Source organism: Chamaea fasciata, unplaced genomic scaffold (assembly GCF_029207755.1).
Source record: "Chamaea fasciata isolate MVZ Bird 193981 ecotype frontalis unplaced genomic scaffold, bChaFas1.0.hap1 SCAF_4, whole genome shotgun sequence".
Classification (NCBI taxonomy): Eukaryota; Metazoa; Chordata; class Aves; order Passeriformes; family Sylviidae; genus Chamaea; species Chamaea fasciata.
In genome coordinates this window covers 68,271,430-68,291,430 of record NW_027094089.1, presented here as the reverse complement: position 1 = coordinate 68,291,430, position 20,001 = coordinate 68,271,430, and the positions used below count along the sequence as shown (strand labels likewise).

At 42.2% G+C, this 20,001-nt stretch overlaps 2 protein-coding genes across 6 annotated transcripts in view; one reads left to right on the top strand and one right to left on the bottom strand.

Moving 5' to 3' along the window:
- The first annotated feature begins 528 nt into the window (after nt 1-528).
- Nucleotides 529-3,743, top strand: LOC136288543 (large ribosomal subunit protein mL50-like). 3 transcript variants are annotated; one of them, XM_066181856.1, is made up of 2 exons: nt 529-699; nt 1,452-3,742. In XM_066181856.1, the coding sequence occupies exons 1-2, from the start codon at nt 581-583 to the stop codon at nt 1,846-1,848; spliced, it is 516 nt and encodes a 171-aa protein (XP_066037953.1). In that variant the 5' UTR covers nt 529-580; the 3' UTR covers nt 1,849-3,742. The 3 variants fall into 3 exon arrangements, with proteins under 3 accessions (XP_066037953.1, XP_066037952.1, XP_066037954.1); XM_066181855.1 differs by having other exon boundaries at nt 534-699; nt 1,449-3,741; XM_066181857.1 differs by lacking the exon at nt 529-699 and adding an exon at nt 711-780 and having other exon boundaries at nt 1,452-3,743.
- A 173-nt stretch (nt 3,744-3,916) lies between these two features.
- Nucleotides 3,917-20,001, bottom strand: part of PLPPR1 (phospholipid phosphatase related 1) — a 122,262-nt gene continuing 106,177 nt past the window's right edge. For all 3 annotated transcript variants that reach the window (XM_066181853.1, XM_066181852.1, XM_066181854.1), the window contains 4 exons: nt 13,982-14,232; nt 8,345-8,521; nt 6,265-6,393; nt 3,917-5,002 (listed from right to left, as the gene is read on the bottom strand). In XM_066181853.1, coding sequence (XP_066037950.1) covers nt 4,970-5,002; nt 6,265-6,393; nt 8,345-8,521; nt 13,982-14,232 — 590 coding nt within the window. In that variant the 3' untranslated portion in view covers nt 3,917-4,969. The remainder of the gene's footprint in view (nt 5,003-6,264; nt 6,394-8,344; nt 8,522-13,981; nt 14,233-20,001) is intronic.

Sequence of the window (20,001 nt, the reverse complement as noted above, 5' to 3'; positions counted from 1 at the left end):
GTCAGCTATTGGTTAATGATCCTCTCGCTTCTCATGCTAGTTAGTGTGGCTGCTCGGTCTTTCTTTACAGTCAGTCGTTTTTTGAATTGGTGGCTGTGAGTCGATGGCCTTGATCTGCCCCTGCTGTAATAACCTTTTACACCGCCGAAGCTGATTCAGCACAGTTGCTGCAACGGCTTTATTTGTTCCTTGTCTTGGAGGCTCTGCTAAATATCCTGTGGTCCGTAAATTCTGCATTCTTTGTGTCCACTGTCAATGTTACGTTCTCCTTCCCAAGCCTTGCAAACCTCCCCTAGGTCTGAGATCATCGAAGCCTGTCGAGACCTTAATTATAACAAGGCAATTCTGTCAACAAGTAATCTGCCTTTCCAACACCTTGATATCACTTAGAGCTTCTTGGCTACTTTCTGTTACACGGGCAAAATCTCCCTTCCTGTCGATTAGGCCGGAAAGCACACAAAAACCCAACATCAAAGAACGCTTTCCGGAGGAGATTTTCACACGTTTCATTTCCCAGCGAGGGAGCTGGCTTGAGGGGACGGACTACATTTCCCATGAGGTTTTGCGGGGCGCGGCAGAAATGCGTCACGCACGGCGGCGGCGGGAAGGCGCCCCCAGCATGGCGGCGGTGCGGGCGGCGGCGCGGCGGAGGCCGGGGCTCGGCCCCGCGGGGCTCAGGGCGTTCTGGGGCGGCCGCAGGTACCCGCAAGGCACAGGATGGGGGGTGGCTTCTGGTCTTCTCCGCATGCTGGACCTTCACCGGGCTGTAGCCCTCTGGAGGTGGGCTCGAGACCCCCTGAGCAAGTCCCTCAGGATTTGTCCAGGCGGATTTTGAATGTCCTTAGGGGAGGAGAGTCCCCAGGTTCTCCGGGCAACCGGCGCCCACCGAGGTGCACTGCTGGCGGGCGGATGCAGTGGTGCAGGGTTGGGGCCCTTTGGAAGTGTTACTGCTTTTGTTAGGAGTGACAAAAGAGGGATTTCACGGGAATGAAAAATAGTTCCTCTGTAACATTTTTCATGAGATCACACATGGGTTGTTGACTACATTGTGGCATAAAAGAAGGTAAATTTTTTTACTTAAAACTAGTGATGAGGTTTTTTCTACGTGTGGGTACTGATTTTCTTCAGTAGTAGTGGTTATTTTCTGTTATGCTTTTTATTCACAGTAAATTAGAAAATGGAGCTGTAACAGTAATTAATCTCGTTAAAACGCTGTTTTCACTCAGACCAATGAAATAAGGTGGGTGGGTGATTGCTCTGCAGAGGCAGCCTGTGTGGGGAGCAGCACTTCGGGAAAGCCTGTGCACTTCTGGATAGCTCACCTGGTGAGTCCGTGGGATGTGTGCACTGTACGGACTGAGTCTGGTTTCAAACACCACGATTACAAAAATGCTCTGATCCTGTCTTGAGTAGTCCAGAGGCTGAAACTGTTTCTGTTCCGGTGCCAGCAGGAAGGAGGAAAGAGAAGTGGAAGCAGACCGAGCAGTTCCTGAGAAGGAGGAGAGGAGTGAGCCCAGCCTGATCTGCCCCCTGCCACAAAGCCGGAGTTACCTCCCTCCCGAGGACCTGCAGAGCTGCCTCGAGTCCCATATCAGGGAGGTCTTTGGGCCCTCCCTTCCCGAGGACTGGCAGCAGACTCCTCTGCAGGAGAAGAGGCTGAAGCATCGCCTGCTGGCCCGGCTGGCAGCAGAGCTGGGACACGCTGTCCCCAACTCCCAACTGCACCGGATGCGCTGCGCCAGGGACCTGCTGGGTTTCTACTGCACCCCCGTGAAGGACGGGGCCAAGATTGATGAACTGGTGGCCACAGAGCTGCCCCCGAACCTGAAAATCATCTGGCAGCAGTGAGTCCCCCCACGGAGCATCCCCCTGCCTGGTTTGTACTGCAGGGCAGCAGCAGAGCCCTCTCGCTGGGGTGTGATCTGTGAATTCCATTAAAAAAGGTTCACTGAAATCTGTTCACTCAGTAATGGTGAAGTCTTCAACAGCCCTATAAAATCAGCTGCTTTCGAGGTATCTTGTTGAATTCTGCAATGTCTGTTAAGGGCCCCGTGTTATAAGTTCTTTGGGTGTTAGTTTTTCTTCCATGTTGGCTATGTATTTCGATTTTCTTCCCATCTAACCGATGATGGAGGTCTGCGTTTCATCAGATGAGGCAAGGAGTGAAGTCAGGAGAACAAGAAAATAAACAGTCTGAGAAATGCACGGTACTTTATGAGTGTTTTCTAGGAAATAAGTTGTTTGTAGTGAGGTTGAGAGTCTGCGTGATCTATCTGGGAATAATCCAAAATTGTCCTGGTACTACTACTGGGCTTTGAACCCTTGCTTCCCCTGGTTTCTTACAGTGTGCATATACACTCAGGCACTACTGCTTTTGTGTGTTACAGTGCTCAGTTTCTTAACTGAGCAGACTTCTCAAATGCTGCCTTCATCTCAAAAGCTCTGAAGAAATTTAAGAACACTTTCTTTTGTCCTTTTGACTCTTGGAGAATTACAGAATAGTGTAAGTGTACAACTTCATGTTCCACTGTGGGGTGAACTGGGGGATGTTTCACTCATCACCATGGGAGGCTGAATGTTCACAAATCTCTCCCCTGCAGCTTATAGAAAACATCAGTGTGACAAATGGCTAACTCTCATCTTGTTGGCTTCAAAGGCTATATGGGAGAAATGAATTGGAAGTTCCTTTTTTGTGAAATTATGTCCTTCCATCGAAACCAGATATACGTGCAGCTCCTAGTTTCCTCTTTAATACTCGGTATCTAAGAAAACACTTCAGTTGTAGTTGCACTTCGTGTTCAATCCCCTTTCTGTGTCTCTCCCAGGATGTAACTTTTATGGCTCATGTTATGTGATCAGAACAGAGTGAAAAACTGGTCTGGGAATTAGGACAGGCAAGAAAGGGGTTTGACAGCAGCCTGTCTTGTGTTTTGCCGTGTTTGAACTGAATCAGACTGCCATTTCCCTGATCTCAGACATGCCAGTCCTTGGAGGTGCAGACTTCATGCTTCCATCAGCACAGGAAGCTGCAGGGACTGGAGTACAAAGGAAGAGGATCAGACATGGGTGTTTGAGATGCAATACATTTAACTGCTTGTAACAAGCTGAAAAAGCAAATTTGAAATGACATCACAATCTTGGACACAACAAAATTATTCAGAACAGATTTTTCCCTTTGAAATTTTGATTACTGCTGTAGTGAGGGACCCAGAACACTTAGTAAAGGCTCCTCGTGGCCACAGAAAGCATGGCCCAAGTCTGATCCTTGCATTCCTAAGACAAGCAGACATCAGTAGAGTCAGAGAAGGAAGAAACACCACAAGACCAGATGCAGACGTTCCAGATTTTCTTTGTGTCATAGGCAAATGAAAGACTGGCAGACTGGCTCATGTGTTTGCTTTTTTGGTAATTTTTTTTTTGCTTCTGTTTTGGAAAAAATATACAAAAAACCCAAAAAGAACTAACATTGAAATGTGAGGTAAACATTCCAGTAGAAGTACAGAGGCTCCATTCTTTAAAGGAGACACACAGCAGTTATCACCATGCTAGAAAGAGATGAAGAAAAATCCTAGAAACAGTGAAATACCATTTAAGGAAGCCTTTGCCCCAGTTCTAACTTTTGTTGTTTATCCCCAACCCAAGCTTAATTGTCTTTATAATGCTTAGACAAAGTTGTTAAATTTTAAAATAGCAGTTTTCATATAAATTCTATATGGCAGAATTTACAAAAAAAATGCAGACTGCTACTACAGACTCAGCTCCTTCCCTTCCCTTCCCTTCCCTTCCCTTCCCTTCCCTTCCCTTCCCTTCCCTTCCCTTCCCTTCCCTTCCCTTCCCTTCCCTTCCCTTCCCTTCCCTTCCCTTCCCTTCCCTTCCCTTCCCTTCCCTTCCCTTCCCTTCCCTTCCCTTCCCTTCCCCCCTCATCAAAGCCCCTCAGGAAAAAGTATTTTGGGTGGCAAAACTGGCTTCTTGGCTATGCCAATCTGAATGCCAAGGAATTCCACCCTGGTGAATGAGTGGTGTCACTTTTCCTTTGCACCAGTGTCACTAGTTACCCCACAAATCTATGATGAAGTGATGAAACACTTAAAGCGCAGCCTCAGCCCCACAGTGGTGGCTTTATATCCCCATAGTCAATTCCTGAAGCCAGGTTTCACTGGGGGCTTTAGCTGGGCCTTGGGGAGGAATGAGGATCTATGGAGATGATATAGTGAGCTCACATGCTATCAGCTACTACTATAAATTTTGACGTCCAGTCTCTCTATACTGCAGACCAAGGATGTCATTTTAGTTATTCTTCAATAATTGGCACAATCACCCACACCAGAACAATCAGGCTTTGATTCGGTGAGATGCTTAAGGACATGTTTCTAGTCTGGAAACTGGGTGGTAACTGAAGTCCATTAATGCTTAGGGAGCACTTAAGTAGCTCACTGAATCAAGGATGGATTTTTGTTTCTTGTCGATAGTACAATTCAGGTTAGATTCCTGATCGCTGTTATTTTAACAGGAATTAAATATATGCAATTACTTTAGATCCATGCTGAGTTTACTCAGATGAGAATCTGACCCAGCACTTCTTATAGTGAGAAAAGGTAAAAGTGAATTTCTTTCCCCCCAAGGTATATAAATTCAAAACTGAGAAGAAAAAAAATTGTGTACAGGTATCACATGACAACATCAACAATTCCATAGATGTAGTTCCTCAGTGCACGCTTTAAACAAGAAAAGGTTCTTTTTTTTTTTGTTCTTTTTCGGTTTTGCTTTTAAAGTCTGACAATAATATTAAAGCTGACAAAAAATCAGGGCAAGCTACATCACTTCCTCATACAAAAAAAGTACAAAACATTAGCCTCTAACTAGACATAACATAATACTGGTCATCACAGTTAGACATTTAGTAACTGTGTGTCTTGGAGTATTTTACTGGAGGGTAGTAAAAAATAGCTTCGACAGCCGATCTCCCATCTCAGGTTACTTCAGTCATAGAGACAGAGTGATTCTGCAAAGATGAAAAGACAAACACATTAATGTTTGTATACAGCAGTCTGGCACTGACACACCCTACTAGTGAGCAAAAGCAATAGGAAAAACCCTTGCTTTTAAAACCTGCATTGGAGATGTATGATCAATAATTATAATTCAAGAAAATTATCTTGTTGGTTTCTGGTGGACATCAACAGGTGAAGTCCAGTCCCTACCTGTACTTCACAGTCCAGTAGCTATAAAGAGCTACTGGACTAAGTTTTTCTCACAGCTCATGAATATTTTCACTTGCTCAGCCCTTCTGGCTACACAACACAATGTGTATATATAAGTAGCACTTAATTTCTGGACTGTAAACCCACAGAGATGCAGAGTTCTGCAGATGTAGTGGAAAGTCTTCCAGAAAATCTGCCTGATCAAAATTGACTCTTCAATTAAGCCAAATATTTACGGACATTAGACAGTATTTTTCCCATTTTTTTTAAATTCCTCTTTGCAGTTTATTTCACAAAGGGTTTAATAAAAGTTGCTAAGTATCTTGCCATACATCATGTGGAACAGGCCATCTAATAATGGAAGTACATTTTAAAGACCAAATAAATCACACCAGTGTACTTTAGGTAATTCATAAACTAGTGTTTCTCCTTGTTCCCAGAATTTCTTGGCAAGTTGCATTTACCTATCTGTTTTGAAAGGACTGGGTATGATGCAGTTATGCCAACAGAAGCCATTTAAAGTTAGTAAAGTTATTTTTTTAACAGAAACACTATCAATATTGATGTTCCCATTAGCTATTTTTTGCAGGCTTGAAAGAATGCTAGTAATTTCTGATGACTTAGAGATAGAAAAATGTATATTATTGCTTCTTAGTATAGAAGATACTGAACAGTAACAAGGATAAAAAACCTAATCACTGTAAAATTTTTGAGGACAGACTAGTGATTTATCTTCAGGAAAGAGTAAATCCTTCATACATCCCAAAATTTTTCTGGAATGTAATTAGGCAGAATTATTTTTACTTTTCTCTCAGTTTTCTATTCTTCTAAGCAAAAGTTTGTGAGGCATCTGAAAACCTACTTCTTTAGCTGTGGACATGAAGAACTACAGTATTTGGTCATTTCAGAGATAAATGCCTTAAAACAAACTCTGCCGTGATGTAGATTCACTCTGCTCCATGGGCTTGAAATGAGGTATGTGTAGTCAGGTACAAAACTACTTTTTAATCTGTTGCAACAGAAAATATGCTTGCTGATGGTCTGGGTAAGAGATTTACAGTACCTGTGCACTCAGTGTCTCCAGAGGACTTTCCACCCTGGGAAAAGCCATTAGTGGCATTCCTCGTTGGTCTTCAGGCTTCAGTTTAGGAGCTGCATGACTGCCTTTAAAGTTATGGACAACACATATCCCCTGTGTAATGCAGAAAAAAACCAGAGTGAGGTCAGTGTGTTCCATCCCCAGGAAAAGCCTGGACAGGGAACTGCCATGTAGGGCACAACTGAAAGAATTTAACCTGGGTTTGGTTTCAAGGCATCATCTGTCTCAGCCTTGGGCTGCAGGTTTGTTTACTGACATGCCTGAGCATGATGGACTGCCTTGGTGATAAACCATTCTTGGCCTTTTTACATTTCACACTGGACACAGCAGAGACCCCAACGTATGCCTTATCATCCCAGAACCACTGAATAACTGAATGATACCCTTTCCTGCCCAAATACTCCCTTCAGACTCTGATTTTGTCACTTCCAAACAGTGAACACAACTCTGTGGATGGCTAAACCTCCCTCGCATCTGGATGACACCATTTAGCATCATTCCTGCATGCTTCCAGCACCACAGCTGTGGTGTTTATCCCACATATCCTTCTCATATGCATGACCACACTCACAGCATCCACATGGTGATGGACGCCAGTAAGAGCAACCATGCATGGCAGTGGGTAGCTTGAGGACATGGAAGAAAAAAAGAAAAAAGGTTCACAGGAGCTGACATGTTTGCTGGTGGAGTGATTCCTGCAAGGAGCTGGCTGTTCCCCTTCACTGCCATAGACCCAAGTAAGAAGCAGGCTGCAGCCTGGGTTGAGTCCTGTGCCAGCAGGATCTGACACAGGGATCTGACAGCACCCCTCTGGGGAGACCCCTTCCACCACTCTGAAATTTTTTCAGCTTGTGACATTTGCAGGGTGCCAGAAGGTCTGCAAGGTCAAAATACAGCTTGGGACAGGCTATCACTGCCACCAATGGGTACTGGAAACACTGACATTGTCCTGGCCTGACAGATGGGGCAACTGCCTCCTAAATTGCATGGGTGAGATTTAAACTACCCTTCCCAGCGGGAACCAGACAAATTATTCACATTAAAGTCAAGGAGATTCAGGTCAGAAACTGCAGACATCTTTTTATCTGAAATGAACACAGGAATAAATGTTGTTTGAGGGTTTGTTGATGTTGCTTTTTTTAGTACAGAATAGAAAAAAAAAATCAGTGACAGGACAATCGAGATTTAAGGGATCTTTGAAACCTAATCCCTCCTGATTACAGGGATAAAGTGTCTGTTGCTGTGCAGCGAATACTTTTGAAGCATATTTTGATTAAATGGAACCAGGCACATTTCTTGGTAATAGTGAGAATGACCTGGACTGCTTGCTGTATGAGTAAATCCTCAGCAAGAGACCTCTCACCAAACAAGACATTTAAACCACACAGCCCAGAGGAGAGCCAGTTACACTCAGTCTGGAGAGATGCTCTTCCTAGATTCTGTTGGAAGGTCTTTGATATATTTTAGTATTTTAGTATGTTTGGTTATCCTGTGAGTGGGGAATATTTTCAGCTTGACTCTAAAAGCTGCAAAGGGAGGTAGTTTTATCTCCAAGGGAATTTATCCTGACCTTCCCTTCTATTGCACTTCTTCTATGGTCCAAAACAAAATGGAGAACCAGGATCAATGCTCAGAGCCCCAGAAAACACCCTATACCTCACATTTTTGCCAGACACAAGGCACACAGAGGGGTTTTGCAACACAGAGAAGGAGTCTCAAGCACACCCTCCTTTTGATATTGACATCTACACAACCTTTTGCAGCATTTTCCAGAACAGATAAAGTAAGAACATGTAAAGCAATTAAAATATTTGAAATATATAAAATGTACAAGTGCTACCAAATTAAGACTTATCAATTAATCAACAATCAGTGAACCTGATTTCATGTTAGGGTTTTGATAATACTTTTAATTAGACAGGGTCAGAATTAGATTTTGCAGGCTACAAGTGATTCAAGTAATTACAATGTTTTAGTTAGTTGTTTGGGGTTTTTTTAAGCTGTGGTATTTTTAAAAGGAATACAGAAGGACTGATGGACTTACCAGAAAGAAGGCAACAGCACTCCCCAGGATGAAGCCTGCAATCACATCTGAACAGTGGTTTCGATACTCAGACACTCGATTTAGCCCAGTGAGGAAGGCAGCACACAGGGTTCCCAGACACAGCACAGGCTTGGCTAGCCTGCTGCTCTTTGTTTTAATTGTGCTTGTGATGTACATCTGTGAGAAAGGGCAAACCAAAGATAAAAAGAGGTTCCACCAGCAATGCATCTTTCCCACCCGGACAAATCCTAAATCAGGAAGGATGTGACAAGCCCCCTGATACATAAAAAAAAAAATAAAATAAAAAAAATAAAATAAAATAAAAAAAAAAAAAGGCATTGGGAAATGGAGAAAGATATTTCAGGTTATTCAGAGAACACTTTTAGGAGTACAAACCAAATACTGAAAAGTGATGTGAAATATCTTCTTGCATTTACCTACTGGACCTTTTCTGAGCAGTTATGCACAGGCTCAGCTTTACTGATTCTGTGCAAGTACTGGTTTGTATGGTGGCAAATACGCACTCTGAATGCACACGACTAAATGTTTGCAAAGGGACTCAGGAATTCATGCTTATACTCCTGCAGAAACTGTAATGTGCAGAGGATGGAGTGCTTACAATCTGTATGAGCTAACTGCTCCACTTTCCTAGGTATTAAATTTAGGGAACAGAGAACACTGAGAGAAACCATTCCAGCCATTTTCTCTGCAAGATGAAAGGAAACACGGAGTATGAGAGAGGTTTCTTTTAAAACAAAGTTGATTTTGATAATGTAGTTCTGGAGCATGAAGTTTCAGTGTTCTCCAAATATTTTTTGATGAACATGTTTCTGGAAGTTTGTTTGGAATTTTTTTAATACATTGTGAAACAGAGTAAAAATGTGTGGGTCACAATTAGCAGTCTGTCATTAGTGCCAGAGCCACAAAACAACAAAGATGAAGCAACCCAAGCCTGATGGCAAAGCAATTAATTAAAATCCTTTTCAGCCAACAATTATGCAAGCCTGCATGATTTCCAAAGCTTTGATAATTTCAGATGTTCCTGCTTGCTTTGTTTTTCACATCTGAACCTGATTGCAGCAGATGCATTACCACAGCTAACAGTGAGCATTAGGCAGCAACCTTGCCCCAGTCTTGGCTGGCAGGTTGAGCTCCACCTGTCACCAAAACTCACATTAAGGTTATTTGGAAACAACAGGGGAAAAAAAAATCATTGCCACTGCATGAATAATTATCATCCACCCTTTCAGCCTATGCACTCCTTCCACTTAATTCAACTGAGCAGTAGGGAGCCAGATTGCTTTCCTGTTCCCTACTGAAGCACTACTGCTGTTTGCAGCTTCCAAAGGAAAACCGATAATCTCTTTAAAGTAAGAATGCAGTCCTGCTGTGACAGCTGTGTATGCCAGCTGTAGGGAACAACCCACACGTTTGTTTCCTTACAGGTATGAGATGAAGCTGGATCTTTGGGTTACCCACATGGGAGGGTTCTCTTCATCACAAATGGCAGGTATCTGTAATTGGAGATTCACACATCTCGGCAAGAAAGTGTAAACTTGCAGTAAAAAGAACACTTTTAGCAAGGGCGGTAATCAACTATGCGAACAGACTGCTGAGGGAAATCTGTTAAACCCTGGTGAGGAGGGTTTAAAACTAGACAAACTGTTCCCCCACAAGGTGGGCTCCAGTTCATCCCTAAGTCACATGCTATGTTCAGAAATAACTGGGAGAGCCTCTCCACTCTGATCAGACTTCTCAATCACTGCAGCTTGATCTTTATTGTCCAGGCCCAAAGGCCAAGATTTTTTTTTTAGGGTTGCCACAGAATTTAGAGCGTGATTTCAGAGCTTTGTGGAAGAGACCAAAATCTCAGTCAAAGCCACTTACATGTGGTTTCCTACATACAGCAAGTGTTCTTGAAAATTCCCCACTATGCTATCCATAGAGTTAATTTATTTACAAAATTCTAAATGTCAAAACCAGAGAGGAGGAAAGAAGTGAATATAAAAACATGTCTAGAACATATTAAAAAATAAACTACACATGATTTAACTATATCATTTGTCTGTTCAGCTTTTTTGTTGTGATCTTATCAGTACGCTCAAGCAATGTATTTAGCAACATGAAGTGTGTGATAGCAGCATCTATCCATAATGAGAAAGGCAGAGTGGAAAAATCTGTCTTGCCCCTTCAGCAGAAAGTGAGGAGATTAGTGACAATTTATTTTCCTTAGAAAATTCAAAATTTCATACCAATATTGCAAAAGTCTGTGTCCTAGAAGTTTTACAGATATTTTATTTTACCATAGAGATTCCTACAGTAAAAAGCAGAGCCTTTGACAACAATGCTCAGTGCAGCTGCTCATGATGCCAAGGCCTTGAATTGATCAGGGCTGCAGCAGGTATTTGCTGTAGTGTCCTCTACTATTCAGCATTTCCAAATCTTTGAGGATTCATGTCCAGGTGCAGAGACCCACAGATGCTGACTTTAGTCATGGGGTAGATTGTAGTGGTGTACCTTTTCCCTTTCCCTGGCTGCACTATGAGCTGAGAAATGCTCATTAAGCCTTGGCCTTGACAAACTGCACTGGACTAATCCACTACTGAGTGCATCAGAAACACTGTCTGTTCCCAAGATCTAACAGGTGTCTAACAAGCACCTGTTTTTTAATGAACAACCTTGGAAACTTATTTTTCTTGCCTAAATAACAACCCAAGTGGTTGTTACCATATTTTTCTTAAATGAACTTTCAAAGAAAGTTACTGAAATTGTGGCTATGATGGAAAATTACCATAACTAAAAACCACTCTATTGTGGTCCTCTAAACAAGGGTCCAAAGTAAAATCTTTCTGAGCTCTTGACTCCCAGAAGATAAGGGGATAATGTATATGTCTCAAACACTAAATAAATGGATGATAAATGGATGGCCATGGAGCCAACAAGGACTGTTGCTAATAACAGACAAGAATTGTTGGTAATAACCCAGAATTGTTATTAACATGGCCACGAGAAATATCATGTTTTGGCTGGAGAAGGGGGGCAAAGATAGAGCATTTTTGTGTGACAACTACGACATACCACAGGAAATGGGCATGGACTACAAGGTGGGATTAAAACTACCCAAGACCCCTGAAGCCCTCCACCCATTTCCAGAAAGACTGGAAGAATGGACTGTACATGATAATTAATTTACAGAGATAAATTATTATTACAGATAATTAAATTACACCATCTTTGGGGTGAGGAAACCTGCCCATAAAATGGTATCCTCCCAAACCAGGTAGTGCCCCCAGGACCCTGGATATCTCATGGGCTGGGCCAATGGAAGTGGATCAATGCTGAAACCAGGATTGACATCCCTTCAGCTGGATTCATGCTGGAACCAGGAATGGTGATCTCTTTTTCTAACATTTTTTTTTTCCCTTGGAAAAGGAACTTAAATTCACATAAGTGCACAGCAGCTTGCACTAGGTACAGTGACAGCCATCACTTCCTGTGATCATTCTGGGAGACTGATAAAACTTCTTTAGATGACATTCTTAATTTTTTGTAAGTATGGAAGCCAGGGCTGCCAGCCCTTTTCTCTTTCTCCCACTTCAGGCATACAAGATTCATTTTCCCCTGCAGAGATCGCCTCAGAGATTGCCTTTAGAAGGTGACAAAGAAAAGTCTAGTTGATTACATATAAACCCCAGCTTATAAAAAACCAAAAACAAACACCAAAAAACCACAAAGTCAAACCAGTCACAGTGGGAGTGTTTTCAGCAGTGCAGAGAAAAGAGTGAGTACAGATACACTTGCATACGATACTTAAGGTTCAGTCAAGGGAGGAGACTCCCAGATCTCATAAGGTATCTATAAAACGAGAACCATGTCTGTGCTGATTCCATTCTCCGGCCTCCTATGTCATACCTGTTCTATTTTTCTTGCTCCATGGCTCAATTCTTCAGCTCAATTCTTCATGCAAAACACTATTACTAAGCAAATAACCTGTGTTATATGTTCAGTAGACCACATTATTATGCATACTAGAATCAGCAAGAGACTTCTCAAAAATTGTGCCCAGCACAGTTATTAAGCAAAGCTGGATATGAGCAATGCATTTGTTGTGTAATGCTCATGTTACTCCCAGCTGACAGACAAAGAAAAGAGGAGTGACAACATTTTTAGTTCTAGAAGGTGACTTCAGGCAGAGAACTGGGCTGAAATTGGACTGTGGGCCAAAATGCTTTAAGGGCAAACTTTCATGTCCTTGTGGCTCAGAACAGCTTCCATGTCCTGGCTCCACCCGACATCTTCTTATGTGAGAAGTGCAGGCCCATAGCAGATACTTCTGGAAAACTAGAGCTCAGAAATACTGAACTACTTGGGTCTTAGGCTCAGGAAGGAGAAACAGCATTACCCTTCAACTGTAGAAGTCAGCCTGTTGTAGAAAATTTGCCTCCTTAGGAAACAAGGGAGGGTGGGCAGGGAAAGTCCATGAAAGGATGTAATTAGCTTAGGACAGGACCAGGACTAAGCCTGACCCTGGAACTTCCACCTAAGAGTTTATCATGGTGTCAACAACTGCTACAACCATGCTGAGTATATTGTGAGCTCTATTTCACACATGGTTGCACATTGTTCAGAAGTAATGTGCACAAAATATTACAGGCTTTCCAAACAGTTCCCAACAAATCCTGAGCAAAGAAGTTACAGTTTATTTCTCCATCATTATTCAACATTCAGAGCAAACAGATGGATATTGAAACAGCAGTGGGTGAACTCTTCATTTTAGAAGTAATAATGTGATTTCATTCATCTGCTACCAAGAGCACAAGGCAAAATACTCAGTAAATACTCTGTCTTTAATAACTTTAAGGTTTTTCTTGCATACTGATGACCAACAGACAGACTGTGACACTATGAGAGTCAAGCTATAAGGAGAGAAAAGACCTAGGTTGATGCATTTTGAGATCAGAACCAGGTTAAGTCCTTGGATCTTTACAACAAAACTACCAATTTTTCTGCTTTGTTAACAAGACGGTTGGATCAATTTTCAAGAATCACAGAAACTTTAGCCAGAGAACATAAGAGAGTGGCTGATCTGTTTCATCAGACTTTGTAATTTCCTTCCTATGTCAGATGGGGTATGTTTCTCTGTGGTAACAACAAAATTCTGGCACTGACTTTTATTGGAACCCTCTCTGCAATGTGAGTTCAGGTCCTAAACAAGGGAAGCAAAATTCAGCCTATGTTCAGACCCCCACTGAAAGGGCACAATTTAAATTTTAGATGTTCAACAACACATGGCATGTGAACAAATATAGCGATCTAGAGGCTGTTTAAGGATCAGCTTCATTTTAATGCTCGTGAGACCGGGGCAGGGAAAAGAGAAAACAGAATGAGAAAATCAGCTGCAAAGACAAATTTAGGACCTCATGCCTCCACATGCAGTGCCTCAAAAGCAATGAACATTTGATTTGCTCATACCAGGATTAATAAAATGGAGAGAGAAGGGGATCTTTCTGATAAAGAAAAAAGCTGCCCCCAAAACAACCCACTTTTTCTCCAAAAATGCACTCTAAGAAAAATGCTCCATCTAGATGCACATACAGCAACCTCTCATGCAAGTCAGCAGTCATCACTGGCACCCACCGTGGCATATAAAGCTGAGTAGATGCTCAAAGCAGCATGTTTGGATGGAAAGGATCTCCTGGCCTTTTCAATCACCTCCACATCCCCAGTGCAGATGTTGCCATTGTTTATGAACTGGCGGTGGGCCCGACAGTCGTTTCCAGTGTAGTTGGGTTTACACACAGTCAGGAAGTAGGGAGCCAAGTTCCCAGTCACAACCTGGCCAGCATTTACAAAGATGTCAGTGGCAAAAAGTCCAAATGCAAACACTCCTGTGAGGAAAGGTTGAAAATAGTGATTATTGAAACAGGCTTAGAAAATACCACTATACCTGAGAGGGAGAGACATAATGAGAGTAGTATCATGTACTTACAACAAATCTGTGACATAAAATGGGATCACTGAATCTGAAAGAGAGTGTAGTGCTGAGTAGTGCTGTAATACTTCTCTTATCTAACATAGCTACCTAGGATTAAGTACCTCTTGGATTTTGACTATTCGCCACCTTCATGCTGAAAGTTTACAATCCTGACCTAGCAATATTTGGCAGGTACTTTTGGAAGAAACCCGATCCTTTGCTCTGGAAGACAGCTGCAATTCAACTCATGTCACTAGGAGCATATAACCACAATCCTGTAAGATGAATTATTCACTTGAATGCAGGAACTTTTCCGGGGTTGTGAAGCATCTCTTGATCAATACTGCAGTTGTCACATCCTTCGCTGACTCCCCTTGAGTGTTATCAATACCTGCTACAGTTGCTATAAACATATGAGGATCTTTCAGATGCCTGTAATGCCTACATATCAAAGGTACAGAACAGCAGGTTTGCAAAATTACCAAACCCAAATCAGCTCTCCCCTTCCCATCACTAAGGTTGGTTAAAGTGTCACAGAAACACAGAACAAATAAATACTGACTTCTGATGTAGGAATATTTAGGGTCATACAGTTTTGCTTTCTCCCTTCTGTAGTTCTGTAAGCAGAAGTCATTAAATTATAAATTATCTGGGATTTTTATATATTCAAATATGACCAAGAGCTGGAATTCTGGGGAAATCATCTTAGGAAAGCTGTGATAAAATCTGAAGAGGTGGCACCACTGTGATTATAACATCTTCACTGCTTATCTACACCGAGTTAAAAAAAATATTAAAAGGCTGCTATATTCTGAGACACAAAAAACATGAGGGACTAAAAATAAGGCCACATATACTGACAGTAACTTAAAATAAAACTGTAACTAAAATGCATTTGTTGTACAAGTGTTGAGTGGGGCTTGCCTGTGCCAGTCGGTCAGAGAGATGCTTTGGTGTCACTGGTGTCCCACCACTCACTGGGATACTGATGGGAAGAGCCCTGCCCTTGGGCAACAGCCTGGAGGGCCTGCAGAGCCGTTCCTCCTCACCTCCCTTCCCCAAGGCCAGCAAGGAGCAACACACAGTAAGATGATTCTGGAGGCTGAATGTATTAAGTGTTCTTCATGTACGTTTATTTTTATTTCCTATTAATGAACTGGTATGTGATCATGTATGTAAAAAGCCAGTGGTGGCAAAAGTAGAAGGCTGCCTTCCTCTGGTTTTAGGCTGCATGACTGGCCCCAGTCTTTTCAATGGTGTGACAGTTTCCCTCCCATTTATCTTGCTAGATGTGTTTAAAAGGAGGGAATACAGAGACTGCTCCTTTATTTCCTTTATCACTCTGATAATATTTCAAATCCATGGTTTTCCACAGCCATCAGGAACTTCTCACCTACATTAGTCAGTGCACAAAGTAGTTCAAAGGAAAAAGGCAGAAGGGTATCTTTTCAGCCTGGTGAAACAGCTGAAGTTATGACAGAGATGAATCTTGTTTAATGTACGGCACTCTGTCAAAATTTTGGGTTTTTTTGGCACAGCTTGCTTTAAATAGCAACTTTCTGATGTGCAAATTACAGGGAATGCAGTGAGGATCATTACCTAGCCTTTACAATAGTTAGAGGAAATATAAGTGTCAGGCAGTCTGGCTCATGGTCTTTTATCGTGTAAGTACAAGCCAAGAACCACGACATTTCAGAAAAAGGTCACAGGCTACACAAAACTATTTTGATCTCTAGGAAGTGCATATATACAAAGTTACTTCTCTCCATAAAGAAAAGATGTTTTAACACCTGCATTTTCTTAATATTTGGTAGCATAGAAAGTGCTGGCCCAAACACAGCTGCTAAGGCCTGCAGTAATCTGGAGAAGAGCAGAGCAATCCATGGCTGAAACCTTTATCACATTCTGACTGTGGCGCATTTTGGCTGCTGCAGTTCCCCTGTCACAGTTCTGCCAAGCTGTGCTCTGTGAAAATCACAGCTATGTGCACCAGTGAGTCTGACTGGCAGGGATGTGACCCTTGCAGGCTGATTGTATTTCATGTCTCTGGAGACTTGGAGCAAGGGTTGGCTGTAATTTGATTTAAAGGTTGTAATGCCACTGTGCCTGGGCAGTGCTGAACAGTACCCTGATGGTTTTTGTACCTCAGGAATACATCTGTTCAATGGACTTGTTCAATGACCTACAACAGCTAAACTAACTGACCAGAGCACAAAAATGTGCTATGATATGTGATGGGACTGCCAGCTTTTCAGAGGTGGACAAATTGCTCTGAAAGGCTCAATGCAAAGGGCAACTAGCCCCAGCTCTTCAGGGTCATACAGCTCATGTCTGATATAATGTCAGAGAGAAAGAATGGGAGAAAAAGTGCTTCTGACACTCAGGTGTAATGGGAGATGGCATCATCCTGCTCAGCAGCAAGTGCTTTATTTCAGTGTGCTCACTCTGGGCCAGAAAACATGGGGATGAACAGTAGGGCAGAACTTGGCATATGCTGAGAAAAGATGGGAAGTGTTGCAAGAGCGCACAAAAAGAAAGACACTCGCCCGTCAAGTTGAGAAGTGAGAAGAGAAAGATTATTATGATTTGGGGTTTATATAGGGTTTGAAAATTGTTCAGGGATTGGGGGATGAGAGGAACACCTCTCTGACCCCAGTGGTCAACTTGGAAGTCCATCAATTTGTCCTTCCCCCTGGAAGGAATGCGTATTTACAGAATATCAGTCTTTATTTATGTTACATGTGTGAGAAAGCTCCAGTCCAAGAATGAAAACACATCAGAAGGCTGAAAATCAGAGTGACAGAACAGTGCACACTATGTGGGAAGCAGGCCTACAGCTGCTCACTAGCAGAAAGAATGAAGGTTAATTGCAATTACATAAAGCCAATCTTTCCCCTCAGCCACTCATGTCACATAGTCTGGCTGCAAAAAGAGGCCTTAAAGAAGGAGCAGAAGCTATGTCTGAAAAGGCCTTCCAACTTTTTCTCATTGTCCTGACTATTCTCAGCTGTGTTTGTGTCTTAGGAGCAGCCAGAAAGAGGAGGCTGGAAAACAAAACAATAAGCAGAATGTATCTGGGAGAGATACTAGCTTAGGCCAGATATAAGAGGGCAGACTGTACTCCCTGCTACGCTCTCAGCTGCTCCAGAGTCCAAGAAAACAGAGATCAGATCTTAACATATCTCTACCTCCAGTAAGAAAGACCTTAGACAAATTAAATGTTCAAGTCAAAAAAAGAACAAACAAGGAAAGTCCTATTGAAAAATGCTGAGGATGGACAAAGTGAAGCTTGACTTTCCAGGTTTATCTCACCTGAACTAACACTTGCCTTGGCCGAAAAGTCTAAATATTTAGCAGCTTCAATTTTGAATGCTTCATTTTTAATTTCTCCACTTACACATACCTCTAAATGACCATCAAAAAGTTCTTCATGAATCCCTGGGCTGCCACCCACATCTTACTCTCATATTCTCTCTCCTATCAAGCTCCTTGTGTGGATGTTCATCAGTGTTGCCACCTCCAGCTCAATTTTTTCTAACAGAGGCATCTGCCCTGAAGAAGAACCCAGCTCTTCTCACTCACTGTAGCTTCCGTATAACCCTCTGTTCTCCCTGCAATTTATGTTCAAGCTTTCTTCTTCCACCCTGAATCTATGTAACACCAGTCACTGCAGCTGCCTGTTGACTCTGTGGAAACTCTTGCTACCAGAGGCATTTAAAATGCCATTGATTTGAAAAAAACTACCAAATCACCACCACAGCAAAACCCAACAAAATCCCTCTTGGGACCTGTAGAAGAGCAGCTGAAAAGATATTGGGAAGAGAGAAGTGAGAAGCCATTGGATGGAAATGATAATCAGGAAGTAGAAGGCTTTATTAAGGAAAAATCATTAATCCCTTAAGTAAAGTGACAAAAGAAACAATACACTGAAGGGTTCATGAGACATCAGCAGCTGAGCTCTTCAGTAACATATAATCATGTTTTCTACCAAGGATATTTATTTCATTTTCCTCTCTGTCCCAGTCAATTATCTGAATTTGTCACTCTCAACCTAACTTGCATGGAAGATGTTAATATTTCACATGCACACTCATACTCACCTAACCACTTTCTCACCTGTTTTTTAAGAAAGATTAATTTCATTGGACAGTGTCCCTGGAAGGACTCAGGGTTCTATGGGAATGCTGATCCTCAGCCCATCTCTGAATGTTCTGCTGTAAGAATCCTGTGCATCCAATAAAGCCATACATCTATAGTCCTGTGACTCACTCTGCTAAACCACCCTTCATCATTACATCTTAAAGGGTGATTTAAAAGAGACCAGTATCACTAATCCATTTTACAAGAGGAGATATGGGGATTGCAGAGGAATTTGTTGTCCTGTTGCCATGGCATCAGGAACAGGCTCAACATCAAGCTTCTGAGCACACATTACCTCATCCTAAGTTTGGCCTTGATCTTCTACTGAAGACCCCACAAAGCTCACTACTCCAGGATCTACTGCCTCCTGAGTCTGCCTGCTTCACCTGTGGATGTCCTGCCTGGATGCTGTTCTCCCCAGACATAAGGAAGACACATGGTCTACCCATGCCAGAAGAAATTCAGTTCCCAGGAAGCAAGAAGAAATTGTGGTTCTGCTTCATCTAGACAAAGAATCAGGGAGAGATTTAATATAAAGCTCAACATTCAGAGTCATGACTAAACTCAGGAGGGGAGACTCTTAGAAACAGATGAGTGCTGAGACCTTGAGGGAAACAAGGAGAGAATTAACAGAGAGCACAGTAAACAAGATAGGAAAGAAACAGAAAAGAAACATGGGGCTTTGTTAGCATTCCAGAAAAGCTGTAGTTTGTTTTGCTCCACTTTCAAAGTGCAAACAAGTCCTTAATTCTGTATACATGAAGGAGAAGTGCAGAAAAGCAAAAATCTAGTAACCAAACCCAAAAGATTCAATGGAGATTGTATTACAAGCGTCCTTGTGTTCCACAGGACCAAAAGACAGCTTGAAGTTTCCCTTTTCGCATCTCCTTCCTTGCAAAATACAAATGAATGTTCAGTGAAGTATCTAGGGCTTTCTGCTTGTTTTGTGGAAAGCACATTTAAGTTACAATTCTTAAAATCCCATCTCTTCCCAGCAGCTTCCATTACCGAGTTACGGGGAAGAAAAAGCCTCTTTGCCTTCCTAAAAATTGGGACCAGAAACTCTAAAATGTTCTCCATTATGTGCCTTACAGGGTCAGACAGTAGTGTTCATTTTTCCTGATATATGAGAACCTAGTCATATTGCAGGATTTTTCTCATCCTTTTGAATAATATAAACTGTGATGCCTTATAAGGCAATTTTCCAAGGACTTAAGTAACTGCTTAAGTAGGTACTCATTAAAATTTGCTCCAACATCTGGGTACCAAAACTAAATTGGCAGCAAATTTTTTTGCAACAAGCCAGACTGCTTGCTAGGGAAGAGAACTTTCTTGCAAGAGAACTTAATTCATCACCTCTGTAACTTTTGGCCTTAAAGTTTATCAAGAGAAGGCACACACAGAGAAATCCATGTGCAAGCAACCTGGTTGTCTTTGCACAGCCAAGTACCTGGGAAGCTTCATTTTGGAGTAGGCAGCTGTATGAAGCTAACTTCCCTGGATCATCCAGACACAGGGTACAGCTGCTCTGTCCATGCCACAT